At 46.9% G+C, this 16785-nt stretch overlaps 3 protein-coding genes across 5 annotated transcripts; 1 reads left to right on the top strand and 2 right to left on the bottom strand.

Annotated features, from left to right (window-relative positions):
* Window positions 1-15: 15 nt before the first annotated feature.
* ercc5 (excision repair cross-complementation group 5) lies at window positions 16-11032 on the bottom strand. Of its 2 annotated transcripts, none has more exons than XM_076983373.1 (19): window positions 10984-11032; window positions 10630-10730; window positions 10311-10486; window positions 9979-10094; window positions 9786-9887; window positions 9643-9697; window positions 9414-9557; window positions 8869-9070; window positions 7617-8666; window positions 7103-7371; window positions 6868-6987; window positions 5552-5765; window positions 5156-5300; window positions 4778-4978; window positions 4555-4639; window positions 2553-4356; window positions 1623-1780; window positions 1400-1476; window positions 16-1280 (listed from the first exon to the last, which is right to left on the bottom strand). In XM_076983373.1, the coding sequence occupies exons 2-16, from the start codon at window positions 10715-10717 to the stop codon at window positions 3844-3846; spliced, it is 3480 nt and encodes a 1159-aa protein (XP_076839488.1). In that variant the 5' UTR covers window positions 10718-10730; window positions 10984-11032; the 3' UTR covers window positions 16-1280; window positions 1400-1476; window positions 1623-1780; window positions 2553-3843. The 2 variants fall into 2 exon arrangements, with proteins under 2 accessions (XP_076839488.1, XP_076839487.1); XM_076983372.1 differs by having other exon boundaries at window positions 10840-11008.
* On the top strand, window positions 9811-14297 carry blzf1 (basic leucine zipper nuclear factor 1). Of its 2 annotated transcripts, none has more exons than XM_076983378.1 (7): window positions 9811-10412; window positions 11680-11773; window positions 11918-12348; window positions 12693-12892; window positions 13131-13259; window positions 13353-13581; window positions 13718-14297. In XM_076983378.1, the coding sequence occupies exons 2-7, from the start codon at window positions 11749-11751 to the stop codon at window positions 13898-13900; spliced, it is 1197 nt and encodes a 398-aa protein (XP_076839493.1). In that variant the 5' UTR covers window positions 9811-10412; window positions 11680-11748; the 3' UTR covers window positions 13901-14297. The 2 variants fall into 2 exon arrangements, with proteins under 2 accessions (XP_076839493.1, XP_076839492.1); XM_076983377.1 differs by lacking the exon at window positions 9811-10412 and adding an exon at window positions 11037-11151.
* On the bottom strand, window positions 14264-16729 carry trmt10c (tRNA methyltransferase 10C, mitochondrial RNase P subunit). The gene has a single exon (XM_076983376.1). It carries the CDS (start codon window positions 16542-16544, stop codon window positions 15063-15065), a length of 1482 nt encoding a protein of 493 aa, XP_076839491.1. The 5' UTR covers window positions 16545-16729; the 3' UTR covers window positions 14264-15062.
* Between the last annotated feature and the right edge of the window lie 56 nt (window positions 16730-16785).

Here is a 16785-nt window from a genome sequence, read left to right as displayed (position 1 = left end):
TTTATGTTCTCCAAATTGTTAGTTAATTATTTACAAGTCAATATCGTCTATATGGACAGCATTTTTTTTTTGTGAAACCGGTAAAACTGCGGTGTTAAATGTGATGCAGTCAAAAAATTTGGGTGCACCTAACTTTTGTGCTGGTGCACCTAAGAAAAAAGGTTATGCGCACCAGTGCAAAAAGTTAGTCTAGAGCCCTTAATGGACGCGTTTATCAAGCCTATGGGTGTTGAATATCAAAATAAGTATCAGCACTGTGGCTTATACTGTAGTTCAGTTTGTCTGATACAGGCCTATTGACATTTTCACTCATTTTAAAACAGGATTAAGAGTCCTCAGGTCACCATTTCGATTTATTCGGTGTCATCTTTTACTTTTCACTCAAGATGTTCCGTTTCCAAAGCTAAACATATCACTGCAACGAGAGAACACCCCCTGCGGGATTGTAGTGTTAGTTTACCGATAAAGTTCAGGCGTCATACACTCTGAAAGCCAGGCATGAGGTGCATATTAGGGAGACCGTTAATGTGATTGACTAGTACACAAATTACACGTGGCGCACGTACAAGGTTCTCGAGCGTGGGCTGGTTAACGTAACGTAATATACAGCTCTTGTCCTGGAAGATTTTTCCTAATTGAGATAGTCTATATGAACGAAGATTAAAAATAGCTTCATTTACTGGGCATTTAATCCTACGTAAGAACTTTAAGCTAATGTTATTTGTTGAAAATTATTTAAGGCCCATGTTTTAAATTACATTTAATTAAATTACATTTTTCTACAGCAAAAATTGGCCGTTTTTGATACAGTCTTCATCAATTCTATTTGTACAAAAAAAGAATGCTTCAAACTTATGTTAATTAAACAATGGCTATGGAGTCTAAACAATAAAAAATGGACATGATAGTATTATACTGTAAGGCACTGAAAAAAGCTTTTCATATGTCTCTGTCCCCAGTCTGGCTGTAAATGCAGGTTATGGTCAGCGTGCTCATTCAGAAATCCCTGACCTCTGAGCCATGTTGTCCATGGTGATTCCAACCATGTGTTACATCCTTCCCATGTTAAGTCTTTCCCATGTTAAAGGGCAATGTGTGAGATTTTACCATGGTGTAATCATAATGACAAGAGGTGCGGGGGAAACACTCCTCCAGCTGACGGCCCCAGCTCAGCTCCAATACGTGGGGCTCGTGGCGACAGCGCCCCCTGGTGTTATGGCTGACATTGTGCCGCAGGTTACCCAGAACATCCGGCAGGTCTGTGGCTGTCACCTTTGCACCTGCAGGTTTTTGTACCCAGGTACCGAGTCAGTGGGAGTTACGCAAATTACATAGTACACAATTACAACAAGATCAACATACAAAATAATCAGGTAAATCGTGAGGTGGCGATTCTTACCCAGAAGGCTGCACACTATGGTTACAAGGCCTGTTCCAGCACCAAGCTCAATGACGTTCTTGTCCGCAAGGTTATATCTGTCACGATGAGTGTTGAGAAAATGACACAAGACCATGGCTTTTTAAAACAACAATAATATAATAACTAATCATTAAAATGACCATGGTTACTGCTTCAAGAAATGTTTGAATAGTCTTGAAATGTTTGTGGAAATAGGGCTTACTGAAGGCCACAGCACAGCACCGTAAAAATCAGTGGACTCTTTGATCTTAATCTCCAGGTTAGCAAAGGTGTAGCCCTCCCACGCCTCCGTCCTGATGAGGGAGGGGAGGAAGTGCCTGTTCATTATAGCTGCTGCCAGCTCCGCGTCTGGAGAGGTTTCTGGAGGGGTTTCAATGGCATTGAGCACAATATCACAACAACTGGCATACAAGTCGCCCTCGATCTGAAATTAAACAACGGCGACTTCATCAACAGTGACTCAGTTTGGTTCTCAACATGTGAGAAGTTTTTGTAAACTTAACTACAATTAAGTGATTTCAAAACACACATGCCTAAATGTACGAAAAGTGTAGATTTGAACAAATGCAGCACTCTAAGCAAGCACCCAAATACACACTGTTAGGTTCTATTATTAGAGCATGACGTCTTGGGTCCTTTAGGTAAGGAGCAGCTGTTAGAGGCTATTATGGAGGGCTATATAACCCATGTAGTTAGCTCAGCTTCACAGACTCCAGTGGGACCATCAAAAAAGGTACTAAGAAATCAACAGCAGTATTTTACTCTATGCACACGTTGTACCTTTATTCCACAACTCACTGGTACTTTCTGATTGCTAAAGTCTTCTGAAGATTGGACATAACAGTTTGACTTGATGCCCGTTCTGAAGAAATCCAGGCTTTCGGTTTTATTTGTTTTGATCAAATAAAGTGTGATCAAAGACCCACTGGCTAAAGGCTTTAATAAAGATATTTACAGGCACCAAATGCCAGTAGAAAACCCCACACAGCACAGAACAAGTTGGGCTGCACCCACCTTCAGGAGTACACATGCTACAAGAGGGATGCTGGTTATCGTATCCCAGTACACGCTACGCAACACTGGTCATTTCATTAGTATCATCACAAAAAAATGAATCTCTATCGTCACCCACCCGTATTTTAGTGTCCTCTGCAGGTTCCTGCTCCATGATTGTATGTAGACCCATATGATTGTATGTTTTGGAAGGTAGACCAGTCTGAAAATGGTGCCTTCTACTCCCTTCCCCTGTCCAAAGTGTTGGGACCAGCTAGGCGGAGTTTCGGGTAAGTAGGTCAACAAGAGTAATGGGGTAACTAGATAGCCTACTGGAGGACAACTGCTAAAGACAGTGTCAAGACAGGCATTTCACACACACACATACACACACACACACACACACACACACACACACACACACACACACCTGCCACATTAACACTTCTATAGTGGCAATAGATAGAGATGTAGAAACCAGATAGGATTATGAAGACAATGGCAACCTGGGTGATTCTGCCGGAGTTTAAACCTCATCGTTGGGATTGTATGCATAGATGGTTTTTTTATTATTTTACTTTGTTTCTACAATTATATACTCTGTATTTAGTTGTGTTATTCGTTAATTTTGTAAGAGTGATTCCTGGTGTTAAGGCTATTTGGGGTTCAACTCATGCCAGGGGTCTTTGGAAGCATATGACCAATGCATGCACAGCTCATGGTAAGTAAACCAAGGCCCATAGGATTGCTCTTACAGAGTGTGGACCACCACCCGACTGGCAATTTACCAGTTCTCTCATCACATCTCATGTACCAGTGTCATATCAAGAGGGAAACACCAGTATTTGACAGAGGTGGGCTGTGTGCATTTGTAACCTCTCCACTGGTGAGACTTTCTCTGCCGAAGTCAATTTACATTCCATTCTCAAGGCAAACGGGTTTGGCGTTCACCATTTGAAGGGAGATTGTGTCCTTAGATGGCTTTGCTTCATGTAGGTTTTTAATAGATCTCCAGCTCACTGAAGGAGTGGTACACTCATTAAAGAACAAGGCAGGTTGGGGCCTGTAAACTGAGTGGGACAGACTTGCCTTAATATATCTTGCAATCAAAACCTGTGATGAAAGGAATCTTCCAGAATGAGTGCTAGAAAGTCTTGTAACAGTTAACATCTTATTTTCTATGCAGTGATGTTTATGCTATGTAGGATATCATGACCAACGCTTTACCAAAGGGTTAAAGGTCATTTCTGTATTCACTATAAACATTTATCCAAACATACAAATGATCAAATAGTCTAAACAAACAAGACAAGCCTAATAGAATTCCCTTTTCCCCCCTCATACTTTGATGCTGAATTTCATTTCGCATCTGTCCTCATTACCATCTCACACTTTGTCCTGTTCGCATCTTAGGAATGCAGGAGTAGAATTTACAAGTTTTTCTTGGTCTTTGCTCTCCCACCTCGTGCTCCTCTTCTCCCCCTCCCTCTAGACTTCCCTTCAAACACAGAGCGTGCCGTAACCATGGCAGCCCCCCGCCCCTGCTGGCATTCATCCTCCTCCGAGCTGGAGCTGCTGCTCAAACTAGGCCCCGCCTTCGAGAGCTTGTTCTTCGATGCCACAGGCCACTTTTCCTCCACAGCTCCGCCCAGCTCTCTGGAGCACCCCGCCTCCATCGCCCCCTCTTCCGGACCGTTGTCGTATGTGCTGGAGCCAATGAAACCTCCTCCAAACAGCCCTGCAGGTGGAACGCCTCGGTCGGCCCCTGTCTTCCCTTTCTTGACGGGGGACTCTTCCTCGTCTTCGCTGCCCGTCTCGACGCCGTCTTCTCCCTCGCGCTCCTTCCTCTTGAGGCAGGTGATGGCGCGGCGTAAACGCTGGCTGCGAATGGCCTGCCTGTCCTGCTGCTCCAGGCGGAAGAACGAATCGATGCGCAGCTGCGTCTGGGGGAGGAGACACACGCCGTTAGTTTACACGCAGAGCATCGCTTGAGGTGCATTTGTGAGGTCAGCTGCTCTGAGGCATTCATGCGAGATTGGCTTTCTGGTTGACCTTTGCTAATAAAGGTGTGTTTGTCTAGGAGGAGGTCCTGCACCAGGTATTCAATGTGGTCCTCGCAACTTGGTTCAGACTTGCTTTACCTGATGAATGTTGAGCTGTTTAAGCACCGGTTGCAGAGTCTCTTCTGTCTTCCTTCTATTCCAACCAAAACGGCTAAAGCAAAACCTAAGAACTAGTTAAGAAACATTTCTCAAATCACAACACTCCATATCCACCACCTTGTGCTTACACAACCTGAGAAACATCCAGAAAGAACATGCAATCATTACCATGTGTATTATCAAAGCTATATTCAAAGGATATTCCTTGATTAGGTCCAGCTGTGGTCGGCCCCAGCTAAAGGAGCCTTCTGATTGGTCGACAGAGGGCTGGAGGTAGGCCTGGGCAACAGCAGGGTTGGGGAACCCAGGATGCAGCTTCAGGTCCTTCAGTTTTTTTTTCACTTTGGTGTGCTTAGGATCGGCAACCACCTTCTTATTCTGCTGGGCCTCACTCCACCACTCCCTGTGTGAGAACACCAGCAAAACTATTTTGGCTATGAGGCGAAATCACCCATTTCACATTTGTTCTTGTGTTCCTTGCAGTCGTTTTTCTTTCCCCAACCACTGCTTTACTAACTGCATTGTCTAGCTAAGCTAACAGATATCACGGATATGGTTCAGGTTCTACACTTTAACTGACCTGAACTGGGTTAGAGGTTCCAAGCCAGACCCTGTGAACTCGTTCAGAATCTCCATTCCCGTGACGTATCCGACTCCAGGGACACCCTCAGTGTAGTCGCTGCCCAGCAGGTACGCCAAATTGATCAGCTTGGTCCTGTCTAGTCCTACAGGATCATAATGGAATGCAATAACATTATTACAGTACATACCACTGAAACCTTTTATCAAATGCAAAAGAAGACAATATTGACCATTTTCCCCCATCAAATGTAACAGGAAATATCTCATTTTGAACCATGACCACATTCATGAACAATGTTGTGAATGAAAAATACATGTTCATGTCAGGAAACATCTGTATAAACACAGCAAACAGTTTTTTTTAAGCCCACATGCTTCAACAGCTGACCCTCACCTAGCTGATTCTGAATGTCCACGCACTGGTAGTGCTCTACGTATTTACTGTGGCTGAAGAAGTTTTTGTAGACGTGCCGTCCTCCGAACAGCCAGACGTCGCTGTCGTCCGTGATGGTGCCGTGCGTCTGGTCGCTGCGGTCCAGTGCTGCACATTGGGCCTCAGCCTCCATGGGGGCCACCAGGAAGGGAACCCCGAACAGGCGCAACAGCTCCTGCACCCGGCACCCAGGCCCAAAACAGTCTGGTAAAACTCTCCAACTCCCAAAAAACACCCGAAAAGCTTATGTTTATGTTGTCATTTCTAATGAGCTTAAAAAGTATTTGGATTTATACATTTCTTTCCGATAAATATTTATTTAGAATCGCCCTGCCCACTGAAGAAGGTTTCATTTAGAGCTTTAGTGTCATTGCAAACATATGCTCAGGATTTTTGGGAAGGTCTTCTAGGGTGTTGGAAAAGCCCACTGGAGGCTGCATAACCACAATGAAAGATCAAGAGTGCAATGACGTAACCAAAGTCAAAGGGTGGATATCCCAAACAGCCACAACAGCTTCTAAAATCAGAATCTAAAAGCAGAAAGCGCTTTTGTTTTCTTTGGTCAGTATGCAATCCCATCTTTGTTTCCAAACAAACACAATTCTAACAATTCCATAATTGTGAATTACTGTTCATAATTACGACAAATGCAATGGGTTGGGTTTTATCTAAAATGTGGTAAAGCTCAGATGGGAATGTGTCCACAACAACAACAAAATATTTTAAATGAAGGAAAAAAAAAAGGACCATTTTAAGAAGCCCACGATTACCACCAACAAAAATGTAACAGTTTGTGTCTCACCATCATCTTCCCTTCTTTTTATAGCCAGGCTCATTAAAGTGGCCAATCACAAACTGAACTCTATTCTAAAATATCTCTTTCCCTGGCAGCTAAGAAAATGTCAACATGGAGCAATATCAGGGGGGATCAGTAACAAAGACTCTCCCTTTACTTCAGTGGTTTCAGGGATAAGGTGTCAGATATGGATGCTGAAGTCACTTCTGTTTAGATCCTCCGTGTAAGCTTGCATGCATCTAGACTCGAGTTACCACCTGCTGTGACAGTTCCGCTTGCCCGGCCAAACGTGCGTAGAGTGAAAAACGCATGTCGATGTGTCAAAACAAAAGTTATGATACGTCACTTCCAACTGGCCCATTTTAATTACAAAAAAATCACCTCACCTGAAGTGGACTGGCTAAATGGACTAGGTGTGGCGCTCGGGGGACTACCTGAGGACTAGGGCGTGGCGCTAAACGGACATGTCAGCCTTCCTGACCTGGCTCTCATGGCACATCTGGCCCGTGACGGTGGCGGCGGTGCGCTGCTGTTGCTGCTGCTGCTCCTGTAAGCTGCTCTGCTCCACCTGCAGGTCCTTCTCCATCTGCATCAGCTCCTCCTGCAGGAGACGCCCACGGAGACCACGTGTAACGGCGACCCCGGCTCGTTCAGACCGAAATTCAGACCGAACCGAAGGACGCACCGCGATGGCTCGGACGCAGTAGCATACGCACCGGGTCGATGCCGTCCCATTCGCCGGGAGCCGCAGCAGATACGGTTCCTCGCGGGGATGCGGGGTCCTGACGCTCTGCTGTCCTGGGATCCTCGGACGGGCGTGGAGTCGGCTCGCTTGAATCTTCCTCCTGGCTCCCCGCTTCATCTACAAGATCCTCGTCTTTCTTCTGCGCGTCCAGCTGTGGGGGTTGAGACGGATCTTCTGCGCTAGTTGCGGACCTGCACTGTTCAGATTCTTCTTCCCCTTCGGAGACTTCAACGAAGCCTTCTGTAATTAGAAAGAGGCTGTTATATGAAGTAAACTAAAACCTAAAACCTCTCATCTTCAAAACTTTATGAAACAACATGGATTATTGACATTTACATGTATGTATTAATGATCATTATCCACTTTATTTAATTTACAAGATACTTTTTACCAATCTCAGTTTATATCATAATGTATATGGAATTACCTAGAAATACTGAGTAAAATGTGTAATTAAGAGTATTGTATTAAGTAGGTTTTCATACCTTCAGAGCTACTATCCTCATCTTCACTCTTTATCACCAGCTGCCCGTTAGGTTTTTCTTTCTGCTCACTTATGTTAATATCTGGTGAATTTTGGCCATTAGCATCTTCCAAGCTTCCTTGCTGCAGCGAAACATTCTCAGGAACACCACCTAGTTCATGTAACCCTTTCTGATCATGGAGCAAAGCGCGACAGTGGGCGTGAGATGTGCCTAACTCGCAAACGCTTTTCCGCCCTCCATCAGACTCTATATCTAGGGAGGGAAAAAGCGCAGCCGGTTCCCTTCCTAGACCGCTCCTCCTCTCCTCTCCTCCACGGTCTCCTCCTTCAGAGGACGCAGCAGATCTGAAAGCCTTGCTCCTCGTTCCAACCACCTCCTCCATTTCCTCCCCTTCAGAGCTGGACAGGAGGTCCGTTTGCTCCACCAGCTTTGTTGCAAGCGGAGGATCGGTTTCCCCCAAGGCTCTCTGAATGGCAAGCAAGGTCCGTGGAGAAACCCCACCTCCCCCTTCCTCCCGAGCTTCGACTAATCCTCTTCTTTCGATCACGGCACATTCTTCCCGATCAGCGTCGTCTTCATCGGAGCTGCTGATGATGACATACTTCCGTTGGCGAACCTGATCGTCTTTGTGGGGGTCTTCGGGTAATGGGTTGTTATCCATCATGGCACTCTGAATGGCCTGTAGAGTGCGAGGTGACAGAGCCTCGTCATCCTGAGAACTTGATATTCTGCTTACATTTTGGACAGTTTTTTTAGGGACAAGTTCGTCATCGTCGGAGCTGGTGTCCATCATAGCTGCGTGGATGGCCTGAAGTGTTCGTGGAGAAGGAGGTGCACCATCTGACGGCTGTTCCTCTGTGTAAAGGGTTGATTTGGGGGTTGTAGATAAGGAAGAAGAAGGAGGCTCATCTTTCTCCAGTATGTCATCTGAAACGGGATGCCAGAGAGGCTCAGGTCTGCCTTTGGGCCTTCCTCTCCTGGACCAGGGGCCACTGGACCAAGGAATTGGTGCCGACTGGCTCTGAGGAGCCTTTTCAGACTTTTGAGATCCTGTTGGCATACAGCAATCAACCCCTCATTAATCTATTTTCCACCTTTCACTTTCAAATTTCTATGTTATTTATTTTACCATGTACCATGATAAAGGACAGGAGCAGAAACCTCTTTTCTCACTTCTTAAGAATTGTGCCTCCATTAATGAGAAGTGAACAAACGTGCATGTCTCCTTTAAACCACGTGGCAGCACTCTGACCTTTGATGAGTATGTAGTGCGAGGAGTCCTCGGAGACGAGGCGGCGGTTCTCCACGATGTGCCCCTCGCCTGGACCGCACTGCTGCTCCACGTCCCCGCAGCTGCGCTGGCCCATCTCCTTCTCCACCCCCTCCAGACGCTGGTTCAGCTTGTTCCTCTGCAGAAGTCCGGCCAGCTGGTACTGAGAGAAGTCACCCGACCTCTGCAAAGAGCCAAGGCAGGAGCTGCTGAGGGCTCAAGCAGACGAGATGTAGTTTCCTAATCCAGGCCTTGGGGAAAGTGTTTTTAACATGATTTTAAGCCTTTCCTAGCTTCCAACACACCTGAAACCTGGTATATTCTTTTCTAATGTTGTTGGCGTGGGTGTGTTAAGAGCTGGGATGAAGTAAAATAAGTAAATAAATAAAAGGTAGGCTGTCTGGCCGTAATTGGAGGAGTGTATTAAGGATTAAGAAAGACTGTGATGTTGCAATATTTTGTAGGTGCTGTAATGATCAGCAGGTTTTGGTGAACATATTTTCAAGCCCTCCTGCCCAGTGTCGTACCTCAGGTGGTTTGTGGTACAGCGTGCGTCTTCTCTTGCTAAACTCCTTCATGTCCTTCAGGATCTCATGTTTAATCTCCGGAGATAAGAGAGAAAACTCCTCCGAGTTTATGTCAACTGAATTGGGATCATCATATGTCTCCTCCTGTAAAGATATATGTACGTAATGTAACCAATTTTGGGTGAGTGTGTTGCATCCATCAGACCAGCTTCCTCAGCTTTGACCTCACCTGAAATCTGAAGTACGCCTCTTCCCCGCCTTCCGGCACTTCTTCATCAGAACTACTACGGAGTTCAAGAAAAACAGGTTCATGTTTAAAGGGTGGAACATGTCAAAACGTACAATAGCAAAACTGGCACGCCGTTTGCCTACCTGCTCCTCTCTTTCTCCTCTACAGGAGGCAGCGCTGGTAAAACATACAAGTCGTCCTTCTCATCTCTTCGCACGGAGGAGAGGCTGGGGATCGTCTCCTGGCTGCAGAATGCAAAGGCATGTGGCTGTATGCCGTATTATTGTTTTTAATACTTATACATTTATGAAAAGGACATTTGGTCCATGTCCTGACCTACGGTCCCCCAGAGCAGCTTTGATGGCCTGCCTCTTCAGGAAGGTCCTCAGGAGTTTCTCATTGGTCTGTTTGGACTCCCGAGCGATTTCTTCCTTCCTCTGTCTCCTGATGGCCTGAGGGACAGAGACAGATTATTACATGCTGCACAGCTACAAAATCCAGGGAAGTACTTGCATCTGCTTATTCACTGATCAGCTGAAAAAGGTTCTCAACACCTGTAGCCATTTCAGACTGAATTTATATTCTCTCAGGTTGCAGGGTCTGTGTGCCCCCAAATTCTGCATTCTTAAAATGTGTAAATCTCTGTACGACTGCAGCATTTAACTTACCAAGGTCTGTTTCTTAAGCAGAGGTGCATCTCCATCATACACGAAGACGGGCTTGATGCGGAAGAAAAGCAGCTTACACAGACGGTGGAACAGCGTAAGGAGGTGGGCATTCTGAACGTTGTTGCCCTCACGGTCTCGCACACCCTTAACCGCTTGGTTCAGCCAGATACTGATATCTGTGCGTTAATACATCAAGGATGCCAAATACTTTTCACTAATTCCACAAGTGTATGGTTGAATGTAAAACAGTGTGCTGTCCGTGACAGTTTAAATACAATAGGTGGCAGAAAGCGATTGATAAATGACGCTGAAAGGATACCGACTGCTAGGATCTTCCCCTCAAGTGTCTCCGGGTTGATGGGTTTTCCTGTGCTCTCTAACAGTTTCCACAGCCCGTGAACTCCCATTATAATCCCAAATCTGAAACGGACACAGCGGGAAGATGTTACTTGCAATTATATCTGAAACTATTTTCACTGTAGTGCCGCTAAAACGCAATAGCTAAACAAACATGACAGTTTGCAGTTACATTTGTGTCTTTTTCGGTGTTATTTTTCTTATATGGAAAAACAGATATTTCCCGTCGCTGTGTTAATTATGCAATTACTAGTTGTTAAGGACAGCGTAATATACTTTAATATATTCTTCAGACTAGATCCTAACACACTCCTACCCCTTTTAAATCCCAAAACAAGTATTGTCCGTTCACTAAACGGCTCCGTCAAGCAACACTTCACTCAGTGAAATAGTTCCGACCAGTGGAGACTCTTATCCACTAGCCGAGTAGGTAGTTCCGCTCTAGGCTGGAAAATGGAGAACTCGTTAGTGACTGGATGAAAAGGTGAGTGTAGTTGATTACTCAAATTTGCTTGTTGTAATCGTATAATTAGCCTCATCGTCTCTATGAGCGAGTAAAATGTTAGAAATTTTGATAAAACCCCTCGGCTCTGTATTAGTAGGACTTTGTTGAAAACACAATTCAGTTGTTGTCTTACCATCTAACGTAGCTAGCCGGCAAAGCTAACCTAGGGGTTATTGTGCTTAACTATGCTATCGTTAGCTATACATCAGTTATTAATTCTCAATGTAAAGTACAGTAACTCAATCTAAGTACTCTTGTTTGTGTAATCTGTGCACTAGCACCACGCTGGCGAGTTCATGTTTATCACGTTAAGTGAATCTATCAACTGTCTATCTAGGTTGGGCATTTCTCAGCTTCTTCCCCTAGCTAGTTAGCTATTACTTCTCTTTGGGATCGAATATTTTATAACGGTGATTGTTCGGTGTGTTCGATATAATTTAGTAAGCGTTATGATTTGTGTTAATACGCTCTCCTTCAAAATCCTTAAAGGCTTTTTTTCCCCTCCAGGGCACAAAGCATTACACGTTTTCCATGACACGTTCCATTCTGCTGTTGTTTTAAGAGTCTCCTCCAACCATGTCTGTTGATGTAGCCATGAAAAGTAAGTTATGTTCCATACAGTCTCATTTTTATGTTTTATTTACATGCCTGAGACAACACAGTCAAAATATCCTGTCAGCCAGACAGGCACGCAGACCTATCAGATTTCTCAGCCAATCATTTCCCTTGATCTCTCCCTTTTCAGACTTGGCTATTGTGTCTGTTCGTGGCCCTGGTGATGGCATGGAGACAGACAAGCCGGTGGTGGCCCCAGAGACGTCCGTGGACGTCCCAACCTTGAAGGCGTCTCCGCCGAAGCAGTGCCCGAGGCACGCTCCACCGTCTGTCCGCTCCCCAGGTGTCCTCCACCTGGGTAAGGTGAGCCAGGACGTGTGCGCGGAGGTAGAGGCCGTGCGCATCGTGGTGCCACGTGCCGCCATCATCCGCAGCGGCCGCGTGGCCCCCCACACCGACGGCAGGGCGTCCCCCTCGCGCGGGGAGGAGCGGCCCCACTCCCCGTCCCCGTCCCCAGAGCCGCACGACTGCAGGAGTGCCTTGGAGAAGCTCCAGAACTCCGAGCGAAGGCTGCTGCAGGACAAGGAGGGCCTCTCCAACCAGCTGCGTGTCCAGACAGAGGTGGGTTCGCTTCACAGGTGTGTGGGGGACTTTCTCTAGCACCACCCAAGAAGAGTCAACTGCAGGAGTCAAGTGTAGAATTAAAGTGAGCTCAGACTTTGGTTTGAGGCCTGTAGGTGTAAAATGTCCCTTCATATAACTGATGTAATTTCAGAGCTAGAGAGAGCTGATTCCAGGTCAGTAGTTTGATTAGCATGTAAAATGTAGCACTCGTCGTCTGATCCTCACAATGACTCGTGAGTTTATTTACCTTGCCCAGGTCGAGTTCTGCGATTAGTGTGTAATATTATACAACGTTATTTCGGATGACTGCCACCGCTGACCTTTGACCTTTTTACGGGCAGGTGAACAGGGAGCTGAAGAAGCTTCTGGTGGCATCTGTTGGCGACGACCTGCAGTACCACTTTGAGCGACTGTCCCGGGAGAAGAACCAGCTGATCCTGGAGAACGAGGCGCTGGGACGCAGCCTGGCCCACACGGCTGAGCAGCTGGAGCGAATGAGCATCCAGTGTGACGTCTGGAGGAGCAAGTTCCTGGCCAGCCGGTGAGCTGCCCCAGGCGGACACCAGACACTCAGTAGATCCCTGCTCAGTAGATTTGATACCTGTGGATGTAAACACTGAACAAGCTCATGCTACTGAATTTCAGAGTTGGTGGTGGTGGGGGGGGGTCTATTTCAGTTATTGCAGTTTTCAGTTTGGTAACTGGTAGTTTGCAGTGGAATAAGTTTTGGAAGTGATTCTCAGTGCTCCTCCTAGCTAACTGCTGTCTGCTAACTCTAGAGTGATGGCCGAGGAGCTGACCAATGCCAGAGCTGCCCTCCATCGGCAGACTAGAGAGGCCCAGAGTGCCATCCAGGATCTGCTGTGTGAGAGGGAGGAGTTCTCCCGAGACATGATGCACACACACAGGTAAGGATGAGGCCTACACTTTGGCCAGAAACAGTAAAATCGGACTCCGTTATGCGTCGATAGTTGCAGCTCACAATTGTGTTTTCTTGGCAGGTCTCTGGAGCAGCTTCTGGTGTCCTTGCAATGGGGCAGACAGCAAACCTACTACCCCAGTGCCCAGCCGCTCAGCACCGGAGAACTGGCTGCAGCCAATCACAAGCTGGCCGATGCCATCAACTCCCATCTCCTGGGAAACATAGGGGGCGGCACCGGCATTATTAATGCGAAGAGCAGCCAGGCTTCAGAACTCTGCAACACGCCGGCGGAGAAGATGGCAGAGAAGGTGACGCATCTCTCCTCTTACGCGTTTCTATTTCTTATAGTGTTAGGAATACATTCGATGGGAGAGGCGTGGTGTCACCACTCAGATCCCGAGATATGTAGTTCTCTCCCGAACATGTTTCTTCTCTGCCTCGTAGGTGCTCAGGAACCTGGACCCCATCTCCTGCTGCGAAAGTGAAGGCGACCCGGCCGCCTCCGCCTCCCCGTCTCCTTTCCTGCCCAACAAGAAGAGCATCGGCCGCTTCCACCCGTACACTCGCTACGAGAACATCACCTTCAACTGCTGTGAACGGTGCTCCGGAGAGCTCCTGGTGCTCTGAGACCAACACCAGCAACTGAGCAGATCACCTTCTCAACCCCAAAGCTGCTCAGCAGGAAAGTGGGTTTCCAGCATCCTTCTCTTTTCTCATCATCTACAATTAGTAATCAGCTCATCAGAAGGCAAAAACACTAATATACTGTATCGACAGTAGGGCTGACTTTGTATCCAACAACCTTTTGTAATTATCAGCATTTTTTGGCATTATAAACCAGCTCCTACATGGCAAGGAGCGATGTGGTGTGATTAATCTTTTTGGGAATACCAAAGACTGAATGCACATTGACACACTGAGCATCCAGTGTAGGAATTACATCTTTTCTTTTTTGTCTCCTTATGCTGGATGTGTTTTTTCTGTACCTGGACATTGTTCTTTGCCCACATCTGATCACACATGAAGCATCTGTGGGTTTTTAGTCGGGTCTGACTTGCCTCATCTTTGCACAAGTATTTATGACATTTCAAAGACTTGCAAATCCAGCCCAATGACAAAAGGTACTGGTGGAAAGATACCTAGACAGGAAAGTGATGAATTTCCTTATTTTGTGTGTGTTGCTGTGTCCATTTGACTATGCAGTGTCCAGTACAACAGCTGGGTGTGGGAAGGGTCTCTGAAGCTCACAATACACATGCAGAACATCTTATTTGTTGAAATAATGTTGAGAGTTTTGATAGTGTGCAAGAGACTACGGCACACCTTGGCCTGCTGTGTATGATGAATGGTGTATAGAGCCAGACTGTAATTATGCAGTATTTGTCAACGTGGTGTAGAATAGTGAGAACCAGATAAGCTGAATAAAAAACGTAGTTCAGCTTAATCTGTTCTCCAAGAGGTGCAATATGCAGTGTAAAAGCATTTCAGCAATGTTGTCTCAAATGTGACCAAAATAAAGTGAGTTTTCTTGTTAATTTAAAAACATTTCATGTTTTTATTAAATGATGGATGAAGAAACCTGCATCACTGCTTTTGTAAAACAGCACAGTGGTCAAACGTCCCAAACTTTCCACTATTAGAAGAACTGAAGTTTCATCAACACTATCCAGGTCTGAGAGATAGTTAGACATTTCATCGTTTTTATCAATGCATTATTTTAATAGCGTTCATTTGTTTGTTACACTTGAAGAGTGAATATAACGTGTTGAATTTTAAGTGTGTTGGAAGCCTATTCCTCCCACCAGTTCCGTCTACTAGTAGTCTTGCTGCGATCCTCCATTTTGCTTTTCAGTGCAGTCCGTAACCTGGTCTGCCCAGACGTGGTGTGGTCTGATTCAAATGGTGGGTTCCAGTCAACACCACTTCTCTTTGGATTCTTCTGCGTCTGTTTACTGACAAATATTTGGGCCCTCTCTCTGCCAGGATCTCTGTTGGTATACGCAGGCTTACTGCCATTGAATCGAGGTCTGCTTTCAGCTGGCTTCTCCCTTGTGTGGTGGAAGCCATCGTGCTTCCTCTTGGGTACAAACTCCAGCGCTTTCTCCCAGCTGCCGGTATCCTTGACCGTCAGCAGGATACGAATCATCTGATCCAGGGTCAGGTTCTTGGCTCCGCAGTCCCAGTGCAAGAACTGGTCCAGGGGCAGCCGTGCGGTGGCCAGCCTGAGGCGCTTGGCGTTGGCCAGGGACACGCCGGACTGGATGGAGCGGTCCACCATGGCTCCGACGATGTAGACCTTGCCGTGGTCGAAGGCGCCGAGCACGTTGGGCGAGTCGGCGGTGAGGTAGACGAGGCTCTCGGGGGGGAAGGTGTCCACGTGACGCCGGCTGGTTGTCGTGACGGGGAGACGTTCCCAGGCCTCTTGGCCGTAGCGCTTGAGGAGCTCGCGGTGGTAGGCGCCGTCGGGCTGCAGGTTGCAGAAATGCAGGTGGAAGGGGTCGGTGGCACGGCGGTTCCAGCCCTCCGTCTCCAACAGCTGAGAGATGGTGTTCTCCACCTCCCGCCGGGACATGTGGTGCTCGTAGCTCATGTCGAATATCAGTGGCTGGCCGAACCGCATGCCCTGTGCGGCTCTCCAGCCCAACACCCTGTCCATGGAGCGGGACCAGAACTTCAACAGGTACGTGTTCTTCAGCTTGGCTTCTCCATCCTCCCCATCGGACTCGCCATCCTCCCTTCCCGCTTCCCTCTCCGCTATGCTTTCCGCCCTCCTCCTCTTCTTCTCCTTGTCGGCCTTCTTGTAACCCTCCTTGATGGCCAGGTACTTGAGGTACTTCTTCTTGGAGGACTTCGTAGTGAGCTCTGCCAGCGAGTCCAGCTGCTCGTCCGTCATGCGCTCGGGTACGAGCTTGCCGGCCTGATGCCACATCTCCACCAGCATGCGGCTGGCCTCCCGTGGAGAGAGTTCCCCTTCCTCAGCAGAGTTCTCCTCTTCGCTCTTGCGCTTTTCCTCTTGCAATGCTTGCGATTTCATCACCGACTTCCACATATCCAAGTCCAGCACATGTGGTGCCTGTGTGTCTTTAGGCTGAGGGTCATCTGTTCTCAGTGTGCAGCTGATACTGAGGGATCGAGTTGTAGTAAGCGTCAGATAAGGGGATGTGACGCCAGACGCAGACAGGTTGGTATAATGACATTTAACAAGAGGGGATACCACAGGGTAATAGTACCTCCTTAGCAAACACACAACATTAAACTTGAGAAATCTCATGGCCGACACAGGCTACTTCAAAACATTCCGCAAAAAGTCACATTAATGTGCTCTGTAGCTAACTAGTTACACACAAAAAAAAAAAAAAACATCACCGATGAGGGCAACTTCGAAAGCAAATACATGTATCAGGCTCCGATGCCACATTATTCACGCCTCGGTTTACATGCTGTGCACAAGGTCCCTTTGCCGATTGGTGCAGCAACTATTTCAGTCGTACAGAAACAAAAACACATTTAGT

Source organism: Brachyhypopomus gauderio, chromosome 20, assembly GCF_052324685.1.
Source record: "Brachyhypopomus gauderio isolate BG-103 chromosome 20, BGAUD_0.2, whole genome shotgun sequence".
NCBI classification, from domain to species: Eukaryota; Metazoa; Chordata; class Actinopteri; order Gymnotiformes; family Hypopomidae; genus Brachyhypopomus; species Brachyhypopomus gauderio.
Note: the sequence above shows the minus strand (reverse complement) of the source record. Positions and strands in the feature narration are given on the sequence as shown.

Excerpts from the sequence above, each read along its gene's own strand:
- ercc5 (XM_076983373.1), bottom strand. The coding sequence starts at position 10,717 with ATGGGAGTTCACGGGCTGTGGAAACTGTTAGAGAGCACAGGAAAACCC. Across the intron at positions 9,071-9,413 it reads TGTACCACAAACCACCTGAG|AGGTCGGGTGACTTCTCTCA; the intron begins GTACGACACTGG and ends GGCTCTTTGCAG. Across the intron at positions 5,301-5,551 it reads GGACATTCAGAATCAGCTAG|GACTAGACAGGACCAAGCTG; the intron begins GTGAGGGTCAGC and ends ATGATCCTGTAG.
- blzf1 (XM_076983378.1), top strand. The coding sequence starts at position 11,749 with ATGTCTGTTGATGTAGCCATGAAAA. Across the intron at positions 11,774-11,917 it reads TGTTGATGTAGCCATGAAAA|ACTTGGCTATTGTGTCTGTT; the intron begins GTAAGTTATGTT and ends CTCCCTTTTCAG. Across the intron at positions 13,582-13,717 it reads CGGAGAAGATGGCAGAGAAG|GTGCTCAGGAACCTGGACCC; the intron begins GTGACGCATCTC and ends TCTGCCTCGTAG.
- trmt10c (XM_076983376.1), bottom strand. The coding sequence starts at position 16,544 with ATGAGATTTCTCAAGTTTAATGTTGTGTGTTTGCTAAGGAGGTACTAT.